Raw genomic sequence first — 17,473 nt, 5'->3', positions numbered from 1 at the left:
TTGAATACTTAAAATTCATCAAATTATAAGTCGAGTGCCGTTCCGCGAAGCAATAAAAGCGCTCGAAAAATGGGATATAATAAACAGAGCCACCGCCGGATAAAGTTTTAATGAAAACCGCAAGTTCGGGGAGCCGCTCCGTGAAAAACTGATTTTGGGAGGTGGCCACGGTGAATTTTGTAATTTGCCTGGTAAGTGCTCCACTTTGAGCCTGCGGTGCTGGGCCGGCTTTGACAGAGTCAGTTCCAGTTTCGTGTTTTAATTAGCCGGAGGGAGTGCACCAGCGTTGTCATTTTTCAACGCTTCCCATTTTTGTCTTATATTCTGCATCTAGTTAGAATATCAGTTCGAGCGTAAATGTTGAAATCTTGCAGATGTATGTCGAGTGTTTACATTATTAGTAATCACGGATTAGTCATTATTAGGTCATAAAATAATTTATGACTCATCAAACACGGGGATCCCATTCTGAAAAAAATTTGGACCCGCTTGACCACCTCGGTATTAAAACTGTGAATATGACGAGGTTATGCTTTTATTTACATCTAACCCTCGAATTGCGATTTATGTCAAATTGCATAGCAGCCACTAATGGTGCTTATTCTACATTTTTCTTCCATACTTAGAGAAGAATATAACTCGGTTGTAAGTATCGATGAGTTCAGAAAGCCCTTTTTTGTCCAGAATAATTAATAGGCCCTCAATTGTGTGAACTAACCTGGTTAGTTGACAAAACCAACTTTAGTTAAGTGAAACGAAGGCTTCTGTATGAACCAAAGATTCAGTTCCATGAAACGGAAAACTTTCGCTCATACCGTTATTCCCTTCACAAAAGAACGTAACTATTTTCCATTGTTGCCAAATTTCCCCTCAGAAATTGAATTTTTAACAGGAGAATTTGAGGGATTTCGAACTCAAATTTTCACAGATTTTTCTCCCGATTTCACGGAAAAATCAGAAAAAATTTTTGGACAAAAGTTGTACATTCCTGAAAAAAATTATCGAATTGTTTAAGTCAGTTTTGCAACCTTGAGATTAAGTTACGTTCCTTCGTTTGGGGAACGACGGTATGGAACATGGTTCGTATTGACCAGGTTTTTCGGTTCGATGGACTGAGATTTCGGTTTGTCGAGCTGAGTACTTGGTTCTCCGAACTGGAGTGCATTTTCCTTAAAGATTTTAAAAACGTGAAAGCTGAAAAGCGCCCACATAACTGATCGATGTACTAGAGTTTTTCTCCATTTGCGGCCCTGGCCACTCTAATTGGTGGAGACGCCCTTTTTTATTTTAAGAATAAATCAGCGATGACCGCCCTCGGGATCCCATCACTCAAGTCTTCCCTTCAGATCCGCGCACGTGAAATTTGTCTCGGCTTAGGCACTCTTCCGAGCGGAACACAATACCTCAAGCGCCCCTCGCCCCTTCCTTGTCAGGATCCCTTCCGTACCCCTCTTCGCGACTCCTCGCACCCCGCGCCGGTGTCATCCATGGAGCGAATCCCGCGCCGCGACGTGTCATTATCGGTGTCAGCAAGGCGGAAATCTGGCCGTGTAAAAATACGCCCGTTAATGGTCCAGGCGGAGCCCCGGTTGCTAGCTTGGAGTGTTAAATTCTTCTCCGGCCGAAAGTAGAGTATACTTCTACACAAAACTTACGATTTCGGATACGGTGGCGTTCAGCATTGGGATAAGCTGGATCGATTTGGCAGAAGCGCACGGCCCATGATTGATCAGAGCAGGCAGATTTTGGTTTTTTGAGGTACTATTGTCGCTTTCAATTTTCAGTACACTCTGCTTTTTGACGATCTTGAAAAACCAAGAAATTACCGTCATTTTGATTAGCATAATATTGATGTTGTTGGCCTCATGTGGTGTAGTGATCGCAATGCTGGCTCTAATTAGGTTTCGGGTTTGATTCCCGGCCAGGCGACCCGAGTTCGAGTACCATTTACTAGTTCCATTTTAAGTGGGGAAACTAGACGATGAAAACAGGGAAGTTTGTCATTTTTTTGGCGGAGACCCGGCTAAGCAAAATTTTCCTAGGAATTAATTTCATCTGGAGGGGGAAAATTGGAAAAGTCAAGGGAAGTCTTTCGCTTTGTGCAGGAAATACCTGAAAAAAGCGGGGATTTTTTTTATCTGTGTAAACCAAAACCTTGGGTTAAAAGTTAGTTGATTTGTTCCCACTGGAAAAAAAGTCTCCTGGATCCAGAGTCCAGACTATAAAAAATATTGGCAAGAAAAAAATCTCTTGATATAATCGGATTTTCACTTTAATCGAAAGGTAGCAAGCGGATTTCCTTTCGATTCAAGCAAAAATCCGATTGAATCAAGCATATTTCCGCTTGACAAATTTTTTAAGAGTCTCGACTCTGGATCCAAGAAACTTTTTCTCCAGTGCCTGGTGCTGGCGCAGTTCGCGATATGAGCGAAAAAAGCCGAAGCGCCTTCAACTGTTTGGATATGCAACACGGACATCCTTAGAACACGAATAGTTGCATCCAAGCGCCGTCATGAGTTGATGAGTACTTTACTCACACGGACAGCGAATTTTTCCTCCGTGATCCGTGATTTTTTTCTGAAGGATTGTGCAAAACTTCAATTTTTTTTTTCTTGGACTATGGATGATCTTGATTTAGAGTGCGCCATATTGTCTCTAGCTGATTTATTTAGGTATTCTGTAAGATGTCCGTCAAGGTGGGTTGGGCAGGCTTGAAGCAAGGACGAATGAGATGAGGAAGAGACTAGCTAACGGCAACCCAAGAGAGATCCTATTGTTAGTGCATTATTTTCCTCCTTAGTCTCCGTTAACCATCCGTTTCAACCAGTAGGGTCGCTCCATTTTCATTTTGTCTCCTTAATCCATCGCTTTTTCCAACAGTTTCGGATTTTCATCTTAATCGAAAGCTACTAAGCGGATTTCCTTTTGATTCAAGCAAAAATCTGACCGAATCAATAGTATTTTTTTTTGTCAAATTTTGTAAGAGTCCCAACCCTGCATCCAAGAGATTTTTTTTTCCAGCGTTCGAGTGAAACAGCAAGTGGTTAAGTCAGGGCGGTCTATGCGATGTTCGTCAGCAAAAAAACTACGTACGGAAAATTTCCAAGAAAATTCGTTTCACTTCGAGAAGGGAAAACTTTGAAAAGTCAGCGAGTTTTCCTCTGAAGTCTGCAGTTATCCCGGGTGCCGGTGGAAAGTCATGACGGCAACGCAGTGAGGCCGGAGCCTGAAGGTGATGTGCAGAATCAGGCGGGGGCCCCAGCCCCGGGCGGAAGACGAGGGGGGGGGGGGACCTATTAGGAGGAAGGATCCGAGCAAAAACGGTCCAAGGCACAGCGCCCCGATCAATCACACGGATAGACAGACGTTGATTGTGGTTTCACACCTAATAGCCCGCCACCCCCGCACCACCCCCGGCCTGCGACGAGGAAACAGACACCCGGAAAAAGATGCTGCACCCACGACGACGCCACGCGGGTTGAATCCAGCGGAAAATCAGGGGATCCGCCCCTAACCCTGGTGTCCTCCTTGGTGCCGTGCTGAGAAAAGCCGATTCTCGAGGCTTTGAATGTTGCCAGATTTGTCGGAATAAAACGACGGTTTTTTGAGGCAAATTGAGGCGTTGGGTGCAGAAAGGGCATTTCTTTGGTTGCGGTGTTTCAGAATCGCCACTGCCAATTTATATTTTAGAGAGGAAACTATTCGAAGAATTTTCTGAAATTTTTAGCTCTCATCATTGTAAACTCATGAAGGAAATTCAGTAAGAGATTCAACGAATTCCATACAATTTGCTTTAATTATAATAGATGATACGTTAGCGCAGGTTCTAATACACTGTAATCAAAAAGTGCCTTTTTCGCACCCAACACATCAATTGAATCGGGACGTGCGAAAACCGCTAATGTCCATTTTTCCTGTCTCAGTTTTTTTTAGTTGATACTACTTTTAAAGAGTTGATATAACCATAAAAGTGATGAAAGGACTCGTTTTGGGTTAAGGTAAACCGGAGACGAGTATTAACGCCACTTCCGTGGTTGCATCCAACTTCGAAAAGTATTATCAACTCAACAAAACTGAATTCTGGAAAAATGGACATTATTCAGACGCGTACACGAAATTTGGACACAGAAATAGACTACGTTCTGCAATGGGAATACTATTTCTTGCTTATTTTAGAAATGTTGTAATGTGCCATTAGTTTTCCCTATGCATGTCCCGGCGCGGCTCGCGGTGTCGCGGTATTATAAAAAGAATCCAAAACGCCTTCAACTATTTGGATATGCAACACGGACATCCATAGAACACGAATAGTTGCATCCTCGCGCCGTCGTGAGTTAATGAGAACTGCACCGATTGCCCACGAAGTGAATTTTTCTTCCGCAATCCGACACTTTTCTCCGCAAGATTGTGCGAAAATTGAAGTTTTCTTTTGTTGGAGAATTGACAATCTTGATTTAGAGTGCACCATTGTCCCTTAACCGATTTATTAATAGGTATTTTTCAAAGTGTCCGTCGAAACGTGTGGAGTTTGGTCATTATTCTGCCGTGCTAAGGAAGAACGCCGTATGAGCCTTCAGGCATTGCCGAATCTCCTCCAAGAAATCTCGAATTTCCAGGAATATTTGTAAACTTTTGTCCTCCAATTTTTTGAAGAATTTTATCCAAGATTTGATCTAAAGTTTCGGAAAATTTCAAGGAAAAATATGTATAACTGTCCAAAGAAATTAATAATTTTTGAGAGGCAATTCGGCAACATTCGAATGCTCTTATGGCGTTTTTCCGTAGCACGGCAGTATTCTCCTCCTTAGTCTATATCAACCAACCTTTCGACCAATAAGGTCGCTCCATTTGTCTTAAGTCTCCTTTATCTATCGCTTGTTCTAACTGCGGGCCGATTATTGAAATTGATAGACAAAGCCATAGACAAAGGGGGTATGGAAGGATCCTATTGGTGGAAGTGGGTATTTGCAATGGATAAAGGAGGTAAGTAATGGACTAACTAACGGCAACCGACGAGGGACCCTTTAGTTAGTCCATCATTTTCTCCCACAGTCTATAAGAACCACCCATCTCAACCAATAGGAGTGCTGTATACTCCCTATGTCTTCTTTGTCCATCACTTTGTCTATCAATTTCAATAATCAGCTCGCAGTTTCGATAATGAGCCGGCAGATCCTCGTGAAACTCGTCGAAGGTTTTCGTAACCATGACAACGGATGTGCTCCCGCGCGGGTGTTGGCGAGTGGCGCGCCTCTTTCCAGCCCGGAAGCAACACGACCGCGACACGAGGCGTCGCGACGCGAGGCATTTCACAACTTTATATTAAAATAGTTTCCCGGGCAAAGATTAGAATATAAATTATTCGCGTGCTTGATTTATGTTCGGGAACCGACACTTCACACGTCCTGTTTGCTCAGCCGCCCAATCGATAAACGTCCGCGGCTTTCGGATCCCCGACAGGCCGACACCGAACATCACACGCGCTGAGGATCGGAATCCGCGTAGACGTTGCCAGTTCTTTAGATAAAAATTTGATCTACAAAAATTAATTATTGTGGAATATGTGACCCTCATTAACGGAATGGAGGATTTGCACATAAAAATTGTATTTCTTCATCTGAAAGTACTTAGTGAGCTGAGATCGCAGTATTTTTTATCAGTTTTTTTCTGAAATGGGAAATTGTAGAAAAATAGATTTAAATGCGCCGCCTTGTGACATCATCTGGCGGCATTTCCTATTTAAACACGCACATTTCAGAAAATTAGGTTACATTTGCATATTTCCTCCAAGAATTGTTCAATTTAGAAACCAAGAATATCCTCGTGCTCAGTTCTTTCAGCAGTTTCATTTAAAATATGAAATTTACAAAATTTCAGAAACCTGCAAATTCTCTATTATGATGAAACAACTTATATGGCAGATTTTGCGTGGCAAATTTCTCAAGTTATGTCTTTTTCATCGTCTGGCATATCTTCAACTGTCAGGAAATCTTACCAAATTGTGACAGGGGAATGTCAAGAAATTTAATTCTTTAAATTCCTTGGCAACAATTAAATTGCGTGTTAGGTTGCTTCTATGAACATTCTTCCGAACAGAAAACGATCCCCGGTTAAAAAATAAAACTTCCCCGCCAGTCGTTGTTTTTTCACCCCAGACCCCGGCAAAATTCCAGGAGGTAGGCGGATTTTTCCGTTCGAAGCCCGAAACACGCGGCGCGAACCTTCTTTTTATGCACGTCGCAGCGAAAGCTTTTAAAGCCGTGAATTGGCAATCCGTTTACGGCGGCAACGCGAATAAATCGAATTTTAAACCGGGGTAATGCCGCCCAGCCCGAGGCCACGGAGGGAGCAGGATTCGGTAAAATTGACGCCTCATCGTCGTAACAGCGTAACGCCATTTCCGCGTGAGCCACGAGAAGCATGGAGTCATACCGACAGTCGGGCTTATCTCGGATTGCAGTTACGCCCTTACGAGCTCGTAAACGGCCCGCGATAAGCTTGCGGAAAATATTGTTTACTTACGTTGGAAGATTGGTAAATGATTTGATTGGTGGGCGGGAGCTGGTAAGAAGGGGGCGAAAGAGGGGGTGGGGGCGCGGTATCGAGCCGACAATCCAATTTGAAGAGCGTCATTACCAGCCGGAAGTACATCGTAACGCAATTTTTAGCCGCCTCGTGATAATGATACCGGTAATGCACGCCTTTTTTCAGCGGGAAAAGTGCATCGAGCCACCCTCTGCTCAACGTTGCCATTAGGATTCAAAGAGTCGTTACATGGTTGAGAAAGCTGCGGTTTATATGGAGCAATAATTCCCAGAAAAAAAGTGTTAAGGGTTATATCCTAAAATTGTGGTACACGGAGAAAAAAATTTCGTGCATGGGACCCGAAGTTAAGGTCATATGGATCTCTGAAGTTTTCGGATTGAGCATCTGAAAACTTAAGGTCTAGCTGCCGAAGTTCAGGTCTGACATCTGAAACTTCAGTTCTTACATCTGAAGTACTTCAGATGTGAGAACCGAAGTTTTTCGGATGTGAAAACCGAAGTACTTCAGATGCAAGAACTGAAGTTTCAGATGTCAGACTTGAACTTCGGCAGCTACACCTTAAGTGTTCAGATGCTCAATCCGAAAACTTCAGAGACCCATATGACCTAAACTTCGGGTCCCACGCACGAGGTTTTTTTCCCTGTATACTACCCTAATTTGTTGGATGATATACACATTTCCAAATAATTTTGAAGGCACCGCAACTCAAGCTGAGATAATACCGCAACATTTGGGTTAGTGACCTAATTTATTGAGTTCCTACCACAATTAATTTGAATTTTACTACAATTAATTGGAAATGTCCAAGTTGCAACTTCAGCTTGTAGGGTTGGACCCTAAGTTGTAGGGCTCAGCTTACTGCCATATTATCTGGCTCCATTTGATCTAAACAGTTAGGGTTCAGCACTAAGTTGTTTTTTTCCGTGTGGGACGTAACCCCTACCTCTTTTTTTCCGTGAAGTTTTCGATCCAAGGAACCGAAGCTTTCAGTCATGGGAAACAAACTTCAGTCCAAGTATTCAACGACTGTAATTGAATCAGTGAGAACGAAAATACACCAACTCGGTAACTCGGAAACACTCAATTTCCATTAAAGACAGTTAATTTACATAAAGGTCATTGAAGTTAGCGCATCTGTTCCAACTTGGACCTGTAAAGTGACCATAAGTACTTGTCTTTCGGCAGCAAAAATCTTTTTCTTAAACTAACTTCTTCACCTACTGTGCAGTTTTGTGTGTGTCTTAATTATTTTCATTTTTCCGAGTTGGTGTGTTTTCGTTCTCACCGATTCAATTTATTACGCAGAACTTCATTTTTCTATTTAAACATCACTACTCGCAGTTATGTTCAAATTGATTATAATGTGTAATAGACACCGCATTTTCTGGTTCAAATTTGGCAATAGCAGATGTGGCTTGGTTCCTTTCTGGTAAACAAGGACCATTTTATCTAGGTATATAGCAAAAGTTTGCGACAGCTTTATTCGCGGTGGGCGAGTCGGCAACTTTGACCCGACCGAAGCCCGACGCGGAACAGCTTGCCTTGAAGAAGGAAGAGATTACGGAGGTAAATAGCGATCCGGCGTCATAAAACGCGGGGAGGTGCATCCGAACGCCACCCCCACCCCCCTCCTCAGCCCTCAACTCGGCTCACTTCTTATACATTACGCCTGTTTGCGAGCAACAAGGTTAGCGTCTGTCGCGATGCGAGGGAAGTGCCGCCATATTCAGACCCCGAGGCGTCTTCAACGTTGGTTTTTCTGAAATATTCCCCGAACCGGATGGGACTGTTCTTGACGTTGGACGTGGAAGAGAGACAGGCAACTGTTGTTCCTAGGACGCCCGCTGGAGCAGAGCGTTGTATACAGGGTGTTTTAGGGATAGATTTGTCGCAGGCAAATGGTAAAATCAGGCATTTTGTTAAATGCCTAGGCATAGTCAAATACTCTCACTCAGATTGAAATTTTTATTCTCATCATAATTTTAGGCAAAATAACTCATGTCTCCTGCAAGTAAGAATTCTCTGTAAAAGTGTGTATTTTACAATAGTCTTTTACACGGTTTTTAGCTCCTGAAAGAATATTTATCTTGAAATATTCAGCATATCATAAAATACAGAAATTTTTAAAATTTTACTATTCAAATATATGAGCATCATGTGAAAAGGAAAGAACAAGGGGAGTTCGTAGATTTGATGAGCTATTTTCCCGAAAATATCGTCCGAAATTTGTGAGCTCTTCGCTATAAATTTACAAAATTCCGTTAACTTTCAAAATTTGGCTATCTGCCTAGCTGTTTGATAAAATGCCTTATGTTTTACTGATTGCCTGTGACAGATTCTAATGATTCACAGGTTTCTAAGGCTAAAAAAGGGAACATAATCACAACCGGGACGTTTCGGGCCAATGGTTGTGTTTATATTCTGCTTTTTAGCCTTGTAAACCCATTTGTTGTTTCTTTATTGTATAATATTATGGTTATGGACTCGGACTATTGTGTTGTGCCGTTTAGGGGGTTTGTGTGTTTAGGGATGTATGAAGTGGTTTTAAGCGTCGAGTCCTCTGGTCAAAATATAACTTTTTCAATGTAACATGTTTTCCTGAGAATCGCGTACTTTAAAAGTGGCAGTTTCCAAACTTTGAGATGGTGAATATGCTGCCTCTAGTGTTAGATACAAGGTGTTTTAGTGTTACAATGGTCAGGTACAGGTGTTCTTCTGGTCGAAATAGTATTCTCTGTAACATTTTTCACTAGAATTTCTTACTTTTGAAGCTATAGGTCCCGAAGTTAATGACAGTAAATCTGTTTTCCTCATTTCGCCATTGTTAACATTATGACAACGCTTAACGAATTGAAATGCGTATATTTTTAAAATCGGGGACACTTTCTCATTTTTGGGATCTGAAGAGTGGGGAAACTTCTTTTTGGGGGAGTTTTAGGTGGCATTTATTCAAAAACATTAACAGCTGCAGACCTTCAAACACCCTACTACGTAAAAATAAATTTCCCCTATTTTCTAGGAGTGAATTATAGTTATAATTTTTCTCAGTGTTCTCGAAATCTTGAATCACCCTGTATACCGTGTGAGAAATTACGCCGGTAGGGAAGTCTCGATTTGTGGCGCGTTCTGACATGAGCCAACACTGTGTCGTCTCAAATACTTCATTCGAAAATTTGCTCCTCCGCGTTGCAGACTTTCCAAGATGACGTTCTGATGACTTGAACCCTTCAAACGTCTGCTTATCAAAGTAAGAAACTACCCGATACGTACTCCGATGTTTAATAAGTCAGCTGCACGTGTCGGAAAATCTAGTTTTGACGTCTGGTGTTTTTAGATAAGTCGAAAAAGTCGAACATACGAACTTTCATTTTACAGTCCAAAGTAATAACGTCGGAAGAGATGTGAACGTTGCCGATTTGTTATGATAAAGTAAGAATTCTTTAGAAAATTCCTGAATTTCCCGAAGAATATTATTCGTTGTTTACTTCATAGGATCGCATAACAAGTTTCACATCAATCATCATCAAGCATGCAAAAAGTCGTGTCGAATTTCAAAATAAATTCTTGACTCGGTCTTTTACATTCCATGGATAGCTTAAGCGAAGTTCTTAAAACGCTTTTGCATAGCATCTGTGTATGACTTTTGTCCCTGGTCACCAATTTTTTTTGCGTTTAAATTCTCCTCGTTACACTGGAAAAAAACACATTGGATCTGGAGTCCAGACTCTTGAAAACATTGACAAGAAACTGGACTCTTGATTGAATCAGATTTAAGCTTAAATCAAAAGGAAATCCGCTCAAATTAAGAGGCTTGGTTCTTGATTTAAGCTTAAATCTGATTGAATCAATAGTATTTTTTCTTGTTGATGTTTTTTTAAGAGTCTGGACTCTAGATACAATGTATTTTTTTCCTGTGCACATTTCGGGTTATCGTCCCCCTCCCCCTTGGCAACCTATGAGATATATTTATTTTAAGACCTGTAAAATTGTGAGTTCTCTGCTAGCACGGACAATGTCACTAAACGTACAGATGACTTATGAAAGTCCCGATGACAGTTGGGAGTGCAACTCCGTTCTAGAAAATATTAGTTCGATCCAAGTTCCAATGAACTAATTGAAGAGACCAACTTGGGAAGTGCGGATAGTTATGGAAGAGCGCGGTGTGGACACCTCAATTATTGCTTTGACGTCGAACGGCACAGAAGGAACGTGACGTGAATTAAAAATCCATGCAAACTGCTGCCGCGCTTCGTAGAAAAGAACATATATCCACGAGGAGCTCTCTGGAGTTAGGCTTTTTTTCCACAGCTCGACAGGCTCGGTGCAAGGCTCTCTGTGTAGAAAACGCACTCTGCTATGTAGAAAATTGAACTACTTAGCGTATATATCCATCATAAAGTTCTCTACGGCTTACGTCAACATGTAATCAAGTCAATTTTCTGGGTATATCTGCCGTACAAGTATCAGAATTATTTTCTGGTTCAAATGACCTCGCTTAAAATCCATAAGATCTGATTTACACGTCCTGTGCTCTGTGGCGTTTTCTGATTAAAAACTCCAAGGAAGCAGAATGGAGAATTTCCACAAAAATGTCTTAGTTCTTCATCTGAGAATGCCTACTGAACTAAGTTTGCGGTATTTTTCATCATTTTTTCCTGCAATGGGAAATTTTAGGTAAATGGATCTAGAAGAGAGAAAATCTGCCGCCTTGTCATCTAGCCGCATTTTCCTCTGAACGCATGTATTTTAGCTGATTAGATTATTTTGTCATATTTCCTCCAATAATCGTTCGATTTAGAAACCAAGGATATCCTCGTGCTCAGTTCTATCAGTAATTTCAAATGTTAACACATGTTTAAACATGTTTGCAGGATGTCAGACACCTGTAAATTATTTACTGAAACAAAGAGGGTATAGAGCTGGTCGCGCAATTTGCCTTGCTTCAGTTATCAGGGTGAACCAGAAAACATCTCCCGCATAGCAATACTTATCAATTGGACTGCATTTTGCAATTTGGAGCTATAAATTCTGGCTCATCTGAAAAATCACTTCTGTGCATAGGAAAACTAATGGCACATACGTTGTTTTTATACCGCGCCGGAATTTATAGTTCCTAATTGCAAAAATGTAGTCCAATGCGAGAATATCGACGGTGTGAGTCCGCAACCACGTATCTCGGTTTGCGACGTAACAGACTTCCTGTCATACTTCATGTTTTAACTGAAAAATTTCTCAACGGCAATTCTTAAAAGCTGCCGTGATTTTTCTTCTTAGTGCGAACAAAATTCTGCGGAAACTTCAAGGAATGATGTCGATTTGTTCTCCTTTCCAAAAATGAAAAATGAGAACACCACAAACGAGATGGATTGCATTTTGCAAAAAGGAACCACTAGCATTGCAATGATGCTAAGATTGTGCAACTTCATCGTTTGCAATAAAATTGTGGAAATTGTGAAAAACTATGTTTAGATGGTAATTTTTGTCTTAAATTTACAGTTTTTAGCGAGTAAAATAGAGACTATTAAGGGATAATCGGGTTTTTCCTCCAAGACAAAAGAAGTTGCACAATCTTAGCAACATTGCAATGCTAGTGGTTCCTTTTTGCAAAATGCAATCCAGATACGTGGTGGCGGACTCACACCGTCGATATGTGCATTGTGCGTCCTGCGGTATCGACAACTCTTGCCTCGCAGCAGATGCAGTTTTCTCAACTTCTTGATAACTCGAGCGATGACCTCCAAAAATACATACTTTTATACTGCAAGAAAGGTGCGGGCTCACTGAAATACATCGTTTCCTAGTGGAGCTAGAGCGTAAGGTCAAAACCAGGCATTACTGTTTAACGGCCCGGCGATTACGGGCGACTCCTTGAGGAACTCGACGCATCCGGGACTCCCCGCGATGATACACCACACGCTGAAATTATTCAGGGCTCTGTTATTCCAAGCCCTCCGCCGGAGTACGTCCCTTCCCAGCCCCGCGGCTCCTCGCTGTCCCGCGTTCCGGCCCTCCATGTCAAAACCCAACAAGTTCATTCTATGATGAACCCTAAGTACCGTAAGAATACTAACGTTCCAGGGTCCATCAAGTAATCGACATTTCGGTTTCGAGGCGGACCTAGTCAGTAATTCAGCGTCTTTTCGCCGGCATCTGCCCGTGTTTATCTTCCGCGTCTTCCCTTTAATCCTCGGCCGTCCGAATAAAGGCGCCCGTAAGCCCGAGCCGTTTTTTGTCAAAGCTCCTCATTTCGTAAAAATTCGACTCCCGAGGGGGTGGGGGGAGGGGTGGGTCGTCTGGTTCAAAAGCTCAAAAGGCGGAACGCGACGAAGACGACGCTGTTAAGTCACTTAGCGAATGTTAAGAGCTCCCGGGCCGGAGCTCATTGTGCCACATTGTGCTCGAAATGCAGCCTATTTCTCCATTTAAGTCGATGTTAAATATCCGAATATTTTTAGGCAATCTGGCAACCTTGGTTTCCTTCGTCTTTTGTGCTGTCTTTGCCGGTACGTCTCGCCGGAGCGCGCCACTGTCGCCGGTTCGAGCATACTTAGTGTTCGAATTTTGTGCTCCTTGCTCGTCGCACTGAGTGGCTACAGTCAGAGAACTTTTGAAACGGAACTAGTATTTTTGAAATACTTGTCCTATGTATCCAGTTGCGATGTTTCTTTACTATCAATTGAATTCAAAAATTTTATCCTGAAGTGTAAAACTGGCACCATTCAATTCGAATTATAAAACAGCTCACCTTTGTAGATGATATCTTCTACGAGAGTTCTTGAAATATACTCCGAGTTAAATTATTTCAGCGTATTCTACTTTAAGATAACTCTTAATTCAGCGGTAGATTAAATGCGGACAATACGGAAGTTTTTCTCGTGATACACAGATTCGGGAAATTACTTCTGCTGGTTTTTCAGTTAAATATGAACGTAGTCACAGAAGTCCGTACCGTGCAAATAACGTTCCTTTTTGTCAAATGCGTGTATGAAATAGGGGACCGTTCAAGTTTTACGCACTTTTTCCGATTTTGGACCCCCCCCCCCTTATAACGCATCTGTAACGCAGCCCCACAACCTACACCCTCCCCTTTTGAATTACATAACGCTGGCCTAACCCTCCCCCCACCCATTTCAAAAAATCAAGAAAACGCTGAGAAAACAGCTTGAAAAGATTCAGGTTTTTTCGAGATAATTCGCTGAAACACGACGGGAAGGGATCAACAAGGGCGTGGAGAGATTCATTCGGGTAGGGTTGGATTTTCAATTTTTTGCGTGTTTTTTTTCTAAGCCCCTCCCCCCCTCCCCCCGGCTTGGATTTTTTACGTGACGTTGGGCTTGGCCCCCCTCCCTCCCTCTTGTAACGCACCGTAACGCTTGCTCAAACCCCCCATACCCTTAAGTGCGTTACGTAATATTTGAACGGCCCCATAGATGTTGTAAAGTTCCATTACAGAGAGCTTAATATTAGAGGGTAATTAACTGTAACGCACTAATGAGAGTCGGAATTTTTTGATTGAGGCAAGGGCAAATCTCGGAAAGTATGCCTGAGAGTGAAGGAACACACGAACCAAACGTGAAAGTATGAACCGCGTCGTTGCAGCTTTTATTCTAAGAAACACTTTTAAAAAAATAAGCTCTTCTGAGAACTACTCGGAAGACCCTAGAACCGCTTCAACATGCAACACTTCCACGATTTTCGAGGATCGTTAAAACAGCACCGAAGAAGAAACGCCTATTTTCTCGTACTGTATTTCAATGCTAAGGGTTGCCGGCAAATTCTGATGAGTGTAGTTCTGAATATGAATTGAAGATCTCTTCGAAATAAGCGAGCAACTACGACAAATGTCGGCTACGCGACCCTGTTACTCGTTGCACGGAAAGCTCCAACGTTTAACCGACATTTGACAGGTTATGCTTTTCAAGACTCGGTATGCATTATTAATCTGAAAAAAGGAAAAAAATGGAAATAAAGAAGAAGAAGAAGAAGAAGAAGAAGAAGGAAAAGAGCGAAACAAGAACATGGTAAATTAGAATTGGAGATAGCTTTTAATCAAACTTATGTTGTTTTTTTTTTAACCGCGGAAATTCAATCCGCCGTAACGGATTGATTTCACAATTTAGGTGATAAGAATTATTGAATCGGTATAAATAATCCTTATATTTTGGTTTCACAATGTTTTGGATTATTTGCTCCCTGAAATTCGCAAATCTCATCTCTGTGCTCTGGTATCAATAATTAAATTTTGAGTTTTTATCAACAAAGGTTCGTTTTCCCGTGGGTGGTACACTGGAGAAAAAAACACATTGGATATAGAGTCCAGACTCTTGAAAACATTGACAAGAAAAAATACTCTTGATTCAATAGGATTTTTGCTTGAATCAAAACGAAATCCGCTTAAATTAAGAGGCTTGGTTCTTGATTTAAGCTAGATTCTGATTGAATCAAGAGTACTTTTTCTTGTCGATGTTTTTAAGAGTCTGGACTCTAGATCCAATGTGTTTCTTCTTCCAGTGTACAATTTTTTGAATTTTCCATAAATATTTTATCGGGGTAAATTTTACCTAGTCCAAATGTTGATGTAGCGTTTTCCCCTAGCAGGGCAGCATAATTCACGAGACAATTTTCTCTCCGAGTCCAGATTCGCTTTTGAAAGTAGGACGTATCGAGTCCTAACAACATCAACACGCTTTTTCATTTCACCGTGGAACGCGACTTTGATTAAATGCGCCGAAACGCTCCCCAAATGACTCGAAGCAGCCCGTTTTTTTACAGCGGGGCTTCCTTTTCTTCAGGCCGGAAATCAATTTCAATTTCCTCCTCTGAAAGGATGCTTCGGAATTTCTCGTATAGTAAAACCCGTGCATCTTGCGCCACGATTTATGTTTCTACTTTAACCCCTCGTATGAAGTATAGCTCCAAGGCTCACAATTTTAGACATTCTTCAAAGCTTAGTGCTTAATAAAACCTCCGTAACCAGAAACTGCCGTAGGTTTTCTAATATTCGTTAGGTGTTACATTAATTTACTGAGGGCAATTTTGAAAATGATTAAAAATTATAAGTCTTCGAGGCATCGAGAAAGTAATTATTTTTGACCACTCGCGAGATAAGGACCTTAAACTACAAGAACTCAAACTTGAATAATTGATACCAGAACATAATTGAGTGCTAAAATACAGCATTAAAAATCCGAGACGTTTCGCCTCAAAACTGAGTCATTTTCAGTAGGAAAATAAATTGAAAATTAAATAATGCGTTTTTTCTCGAATCTCGGCCACCAACATGTAGGTTTCTGGTTTTTCTTCGATATTTTTAAGTTTTTAGTTTATTTTCCCATTGAAATTGAGTCCTCAAATGAGTCTATTGAAATTAGTCCCCAGTTTTAAGTCGAAAAATTTCGGGGTTTTCATTGCTGTATTCCAGCCTTGTTTCCCGTTTTCTTTTCTTGTTTTTCTCCTATTTTCCATTCTTTGACACCCATCGTCAGTTTTTTAACCTTTGATTTTTTTTGTTTGTTTCAGGCTGAAATTTGGAGTGTTTTCATAGCCATCCTAAGGAAATCCGTCCGTAACCTTCAGGCATGCACCGATGTTGGCCTCATCGAGCATGTGTTGAATAGGCTAAGCCACGCTGATAATATAGTTGCTGGTAAGAATATATTAACTTCAATTTTATCTACAGCGGGCTGATTTTTGAAATTAATAGACAAAGAAATAGACAATGAAGATAAAAAGGATATGGAGGGTTCCTATTGGTGGAAGTGGATGGTTGCATGGGACAAAGGACGTAGGTAATAGACTAACTAACGGCAACTCACGAGAGACCCGATAGTTAGTCCATCATTTACCCCCTAGTCCATGAGAACCAACCATGTCAACAATAGGATCGCTCCATACTCTTTATGTCTTCTTTGTTTATAGCTTTGTCTATACATTTCAATAATCGGCCCGCAGCTGGGAACATATTCAAAGTTAAGATTGTCCTTTACGAGTCCTTCTTTGTTTTTACGTTGGTCGTCTTTTTTAAGAGTCTCATTTACTTGACTCACAAAAAAACTTCTCAAGCCTCATTAAGGAATTTGGAGAGACAGCGCTGTGGTTCCTCTTATTTTTAACTGAAAGTATAACATTAAAAGCTCTTCAAAGCTACATCAAGGGTCAGTCTGTTCAACAATAAATGAAAAACCTTTGCGCCTCCCGAAATACTTTCAATTATGAAGCCTTTAAAAGGCAGACTCTTCGTTTCGAGAGTGCCCTGAGAGAAGCGAAATCATTAACGGAGGAAAACTCCGCCTTTAAGATTTGTTGCTATAAATCTTAACAATATTTCTACAAGCTTTGCAGAGCTTTCTCAGATCAGAAATTAGGACAGACAGGGTGTCTCGAAATATTTTCTTAATAATTTTCTAGCGTTTTTCTTTTCGTGGAAAGGAGAGAATTTAAGTGTCCTGTCTCTTAAATAGTTTTTTCCGAAGCTTTCGTCGAAACAAAGGGCAATTAAGGTAACTCATGAGGTGTTCCTCTAATTCGATCAATGAGTCTTCGTCGTAAATCACTCTACATGTTGATATCTTAGAGAAAACGCCGGAGATGAAATATCTTTAAGATTCGGTAGCCTCAAATTGCCTTCAACCAGGAGGATAGGCAAAATCACGACTGCGAAGCTCGAATAGTTGTATTTCTGACAATGGTATCGCTATCGCTCAGCCATCAAGAAAACGCTAATTCGTGTTGGTTTTAATCAACTGATCTTGATGTGTATTTTGCAAATAAGTCCAAGTAGTTTCTTCTAATTCCGGAAACAAATCGATGCGTACATTTCTCAGAAATTTTTCAGTAATTTTCTTGAAGATGCAAGCCACTGCAACGTGATGTGGTGGGTATAAGCCAGAAATATTCAAACATTGAGATACTAAACACATTACGCTGA

At 41.2% G+C, this 17,473-nt stretch overlaps 1 protein-coding gene across 10 annotated transcripts in view; it reads left to right on the top strand.

Moving 5' to 3' along the window:
- The window catches only part of rg (A kinase anchor protein rugose), a 466,509-nt gene that overhangs the window by 223,456 nt on the left and 225,580 nt on the right, over positions 1–17,473 (top strand). For all 10 annotated transcript variants that reach the window (XM_072299875.1, XM_072299877.1, XM_072299878.1 and 7 more), the window contains one exon: positions 16,066–16,192. In XM_072299875.1, coding sequence (XP_072155976.1) covers positions 16,066–16,192 — 127 coding nt within the window. The remainder of the gene's footprint in view (positions 1–16,065; positions 16,193–17,473) is intronic.

Source organism: Bemisia tabaci, chromosome 4 (genome assembly GCF_918797505.1).
Source record: "Bemisia tabaci chromosome 4, PGI_BMITA_v3".
Taxonomy (NCBI): domain Eukaryota; kingdom Metazoa; phylum Arthropoda; class Insecta; order Hemiptera; family Aleyrodidae; genus Bemisia; species Bemisia tabaci.
Note: the sequence above shows the minus strand (reverse complement) of the source record. Positions and strands in the feature narration are given on the sequence as shown.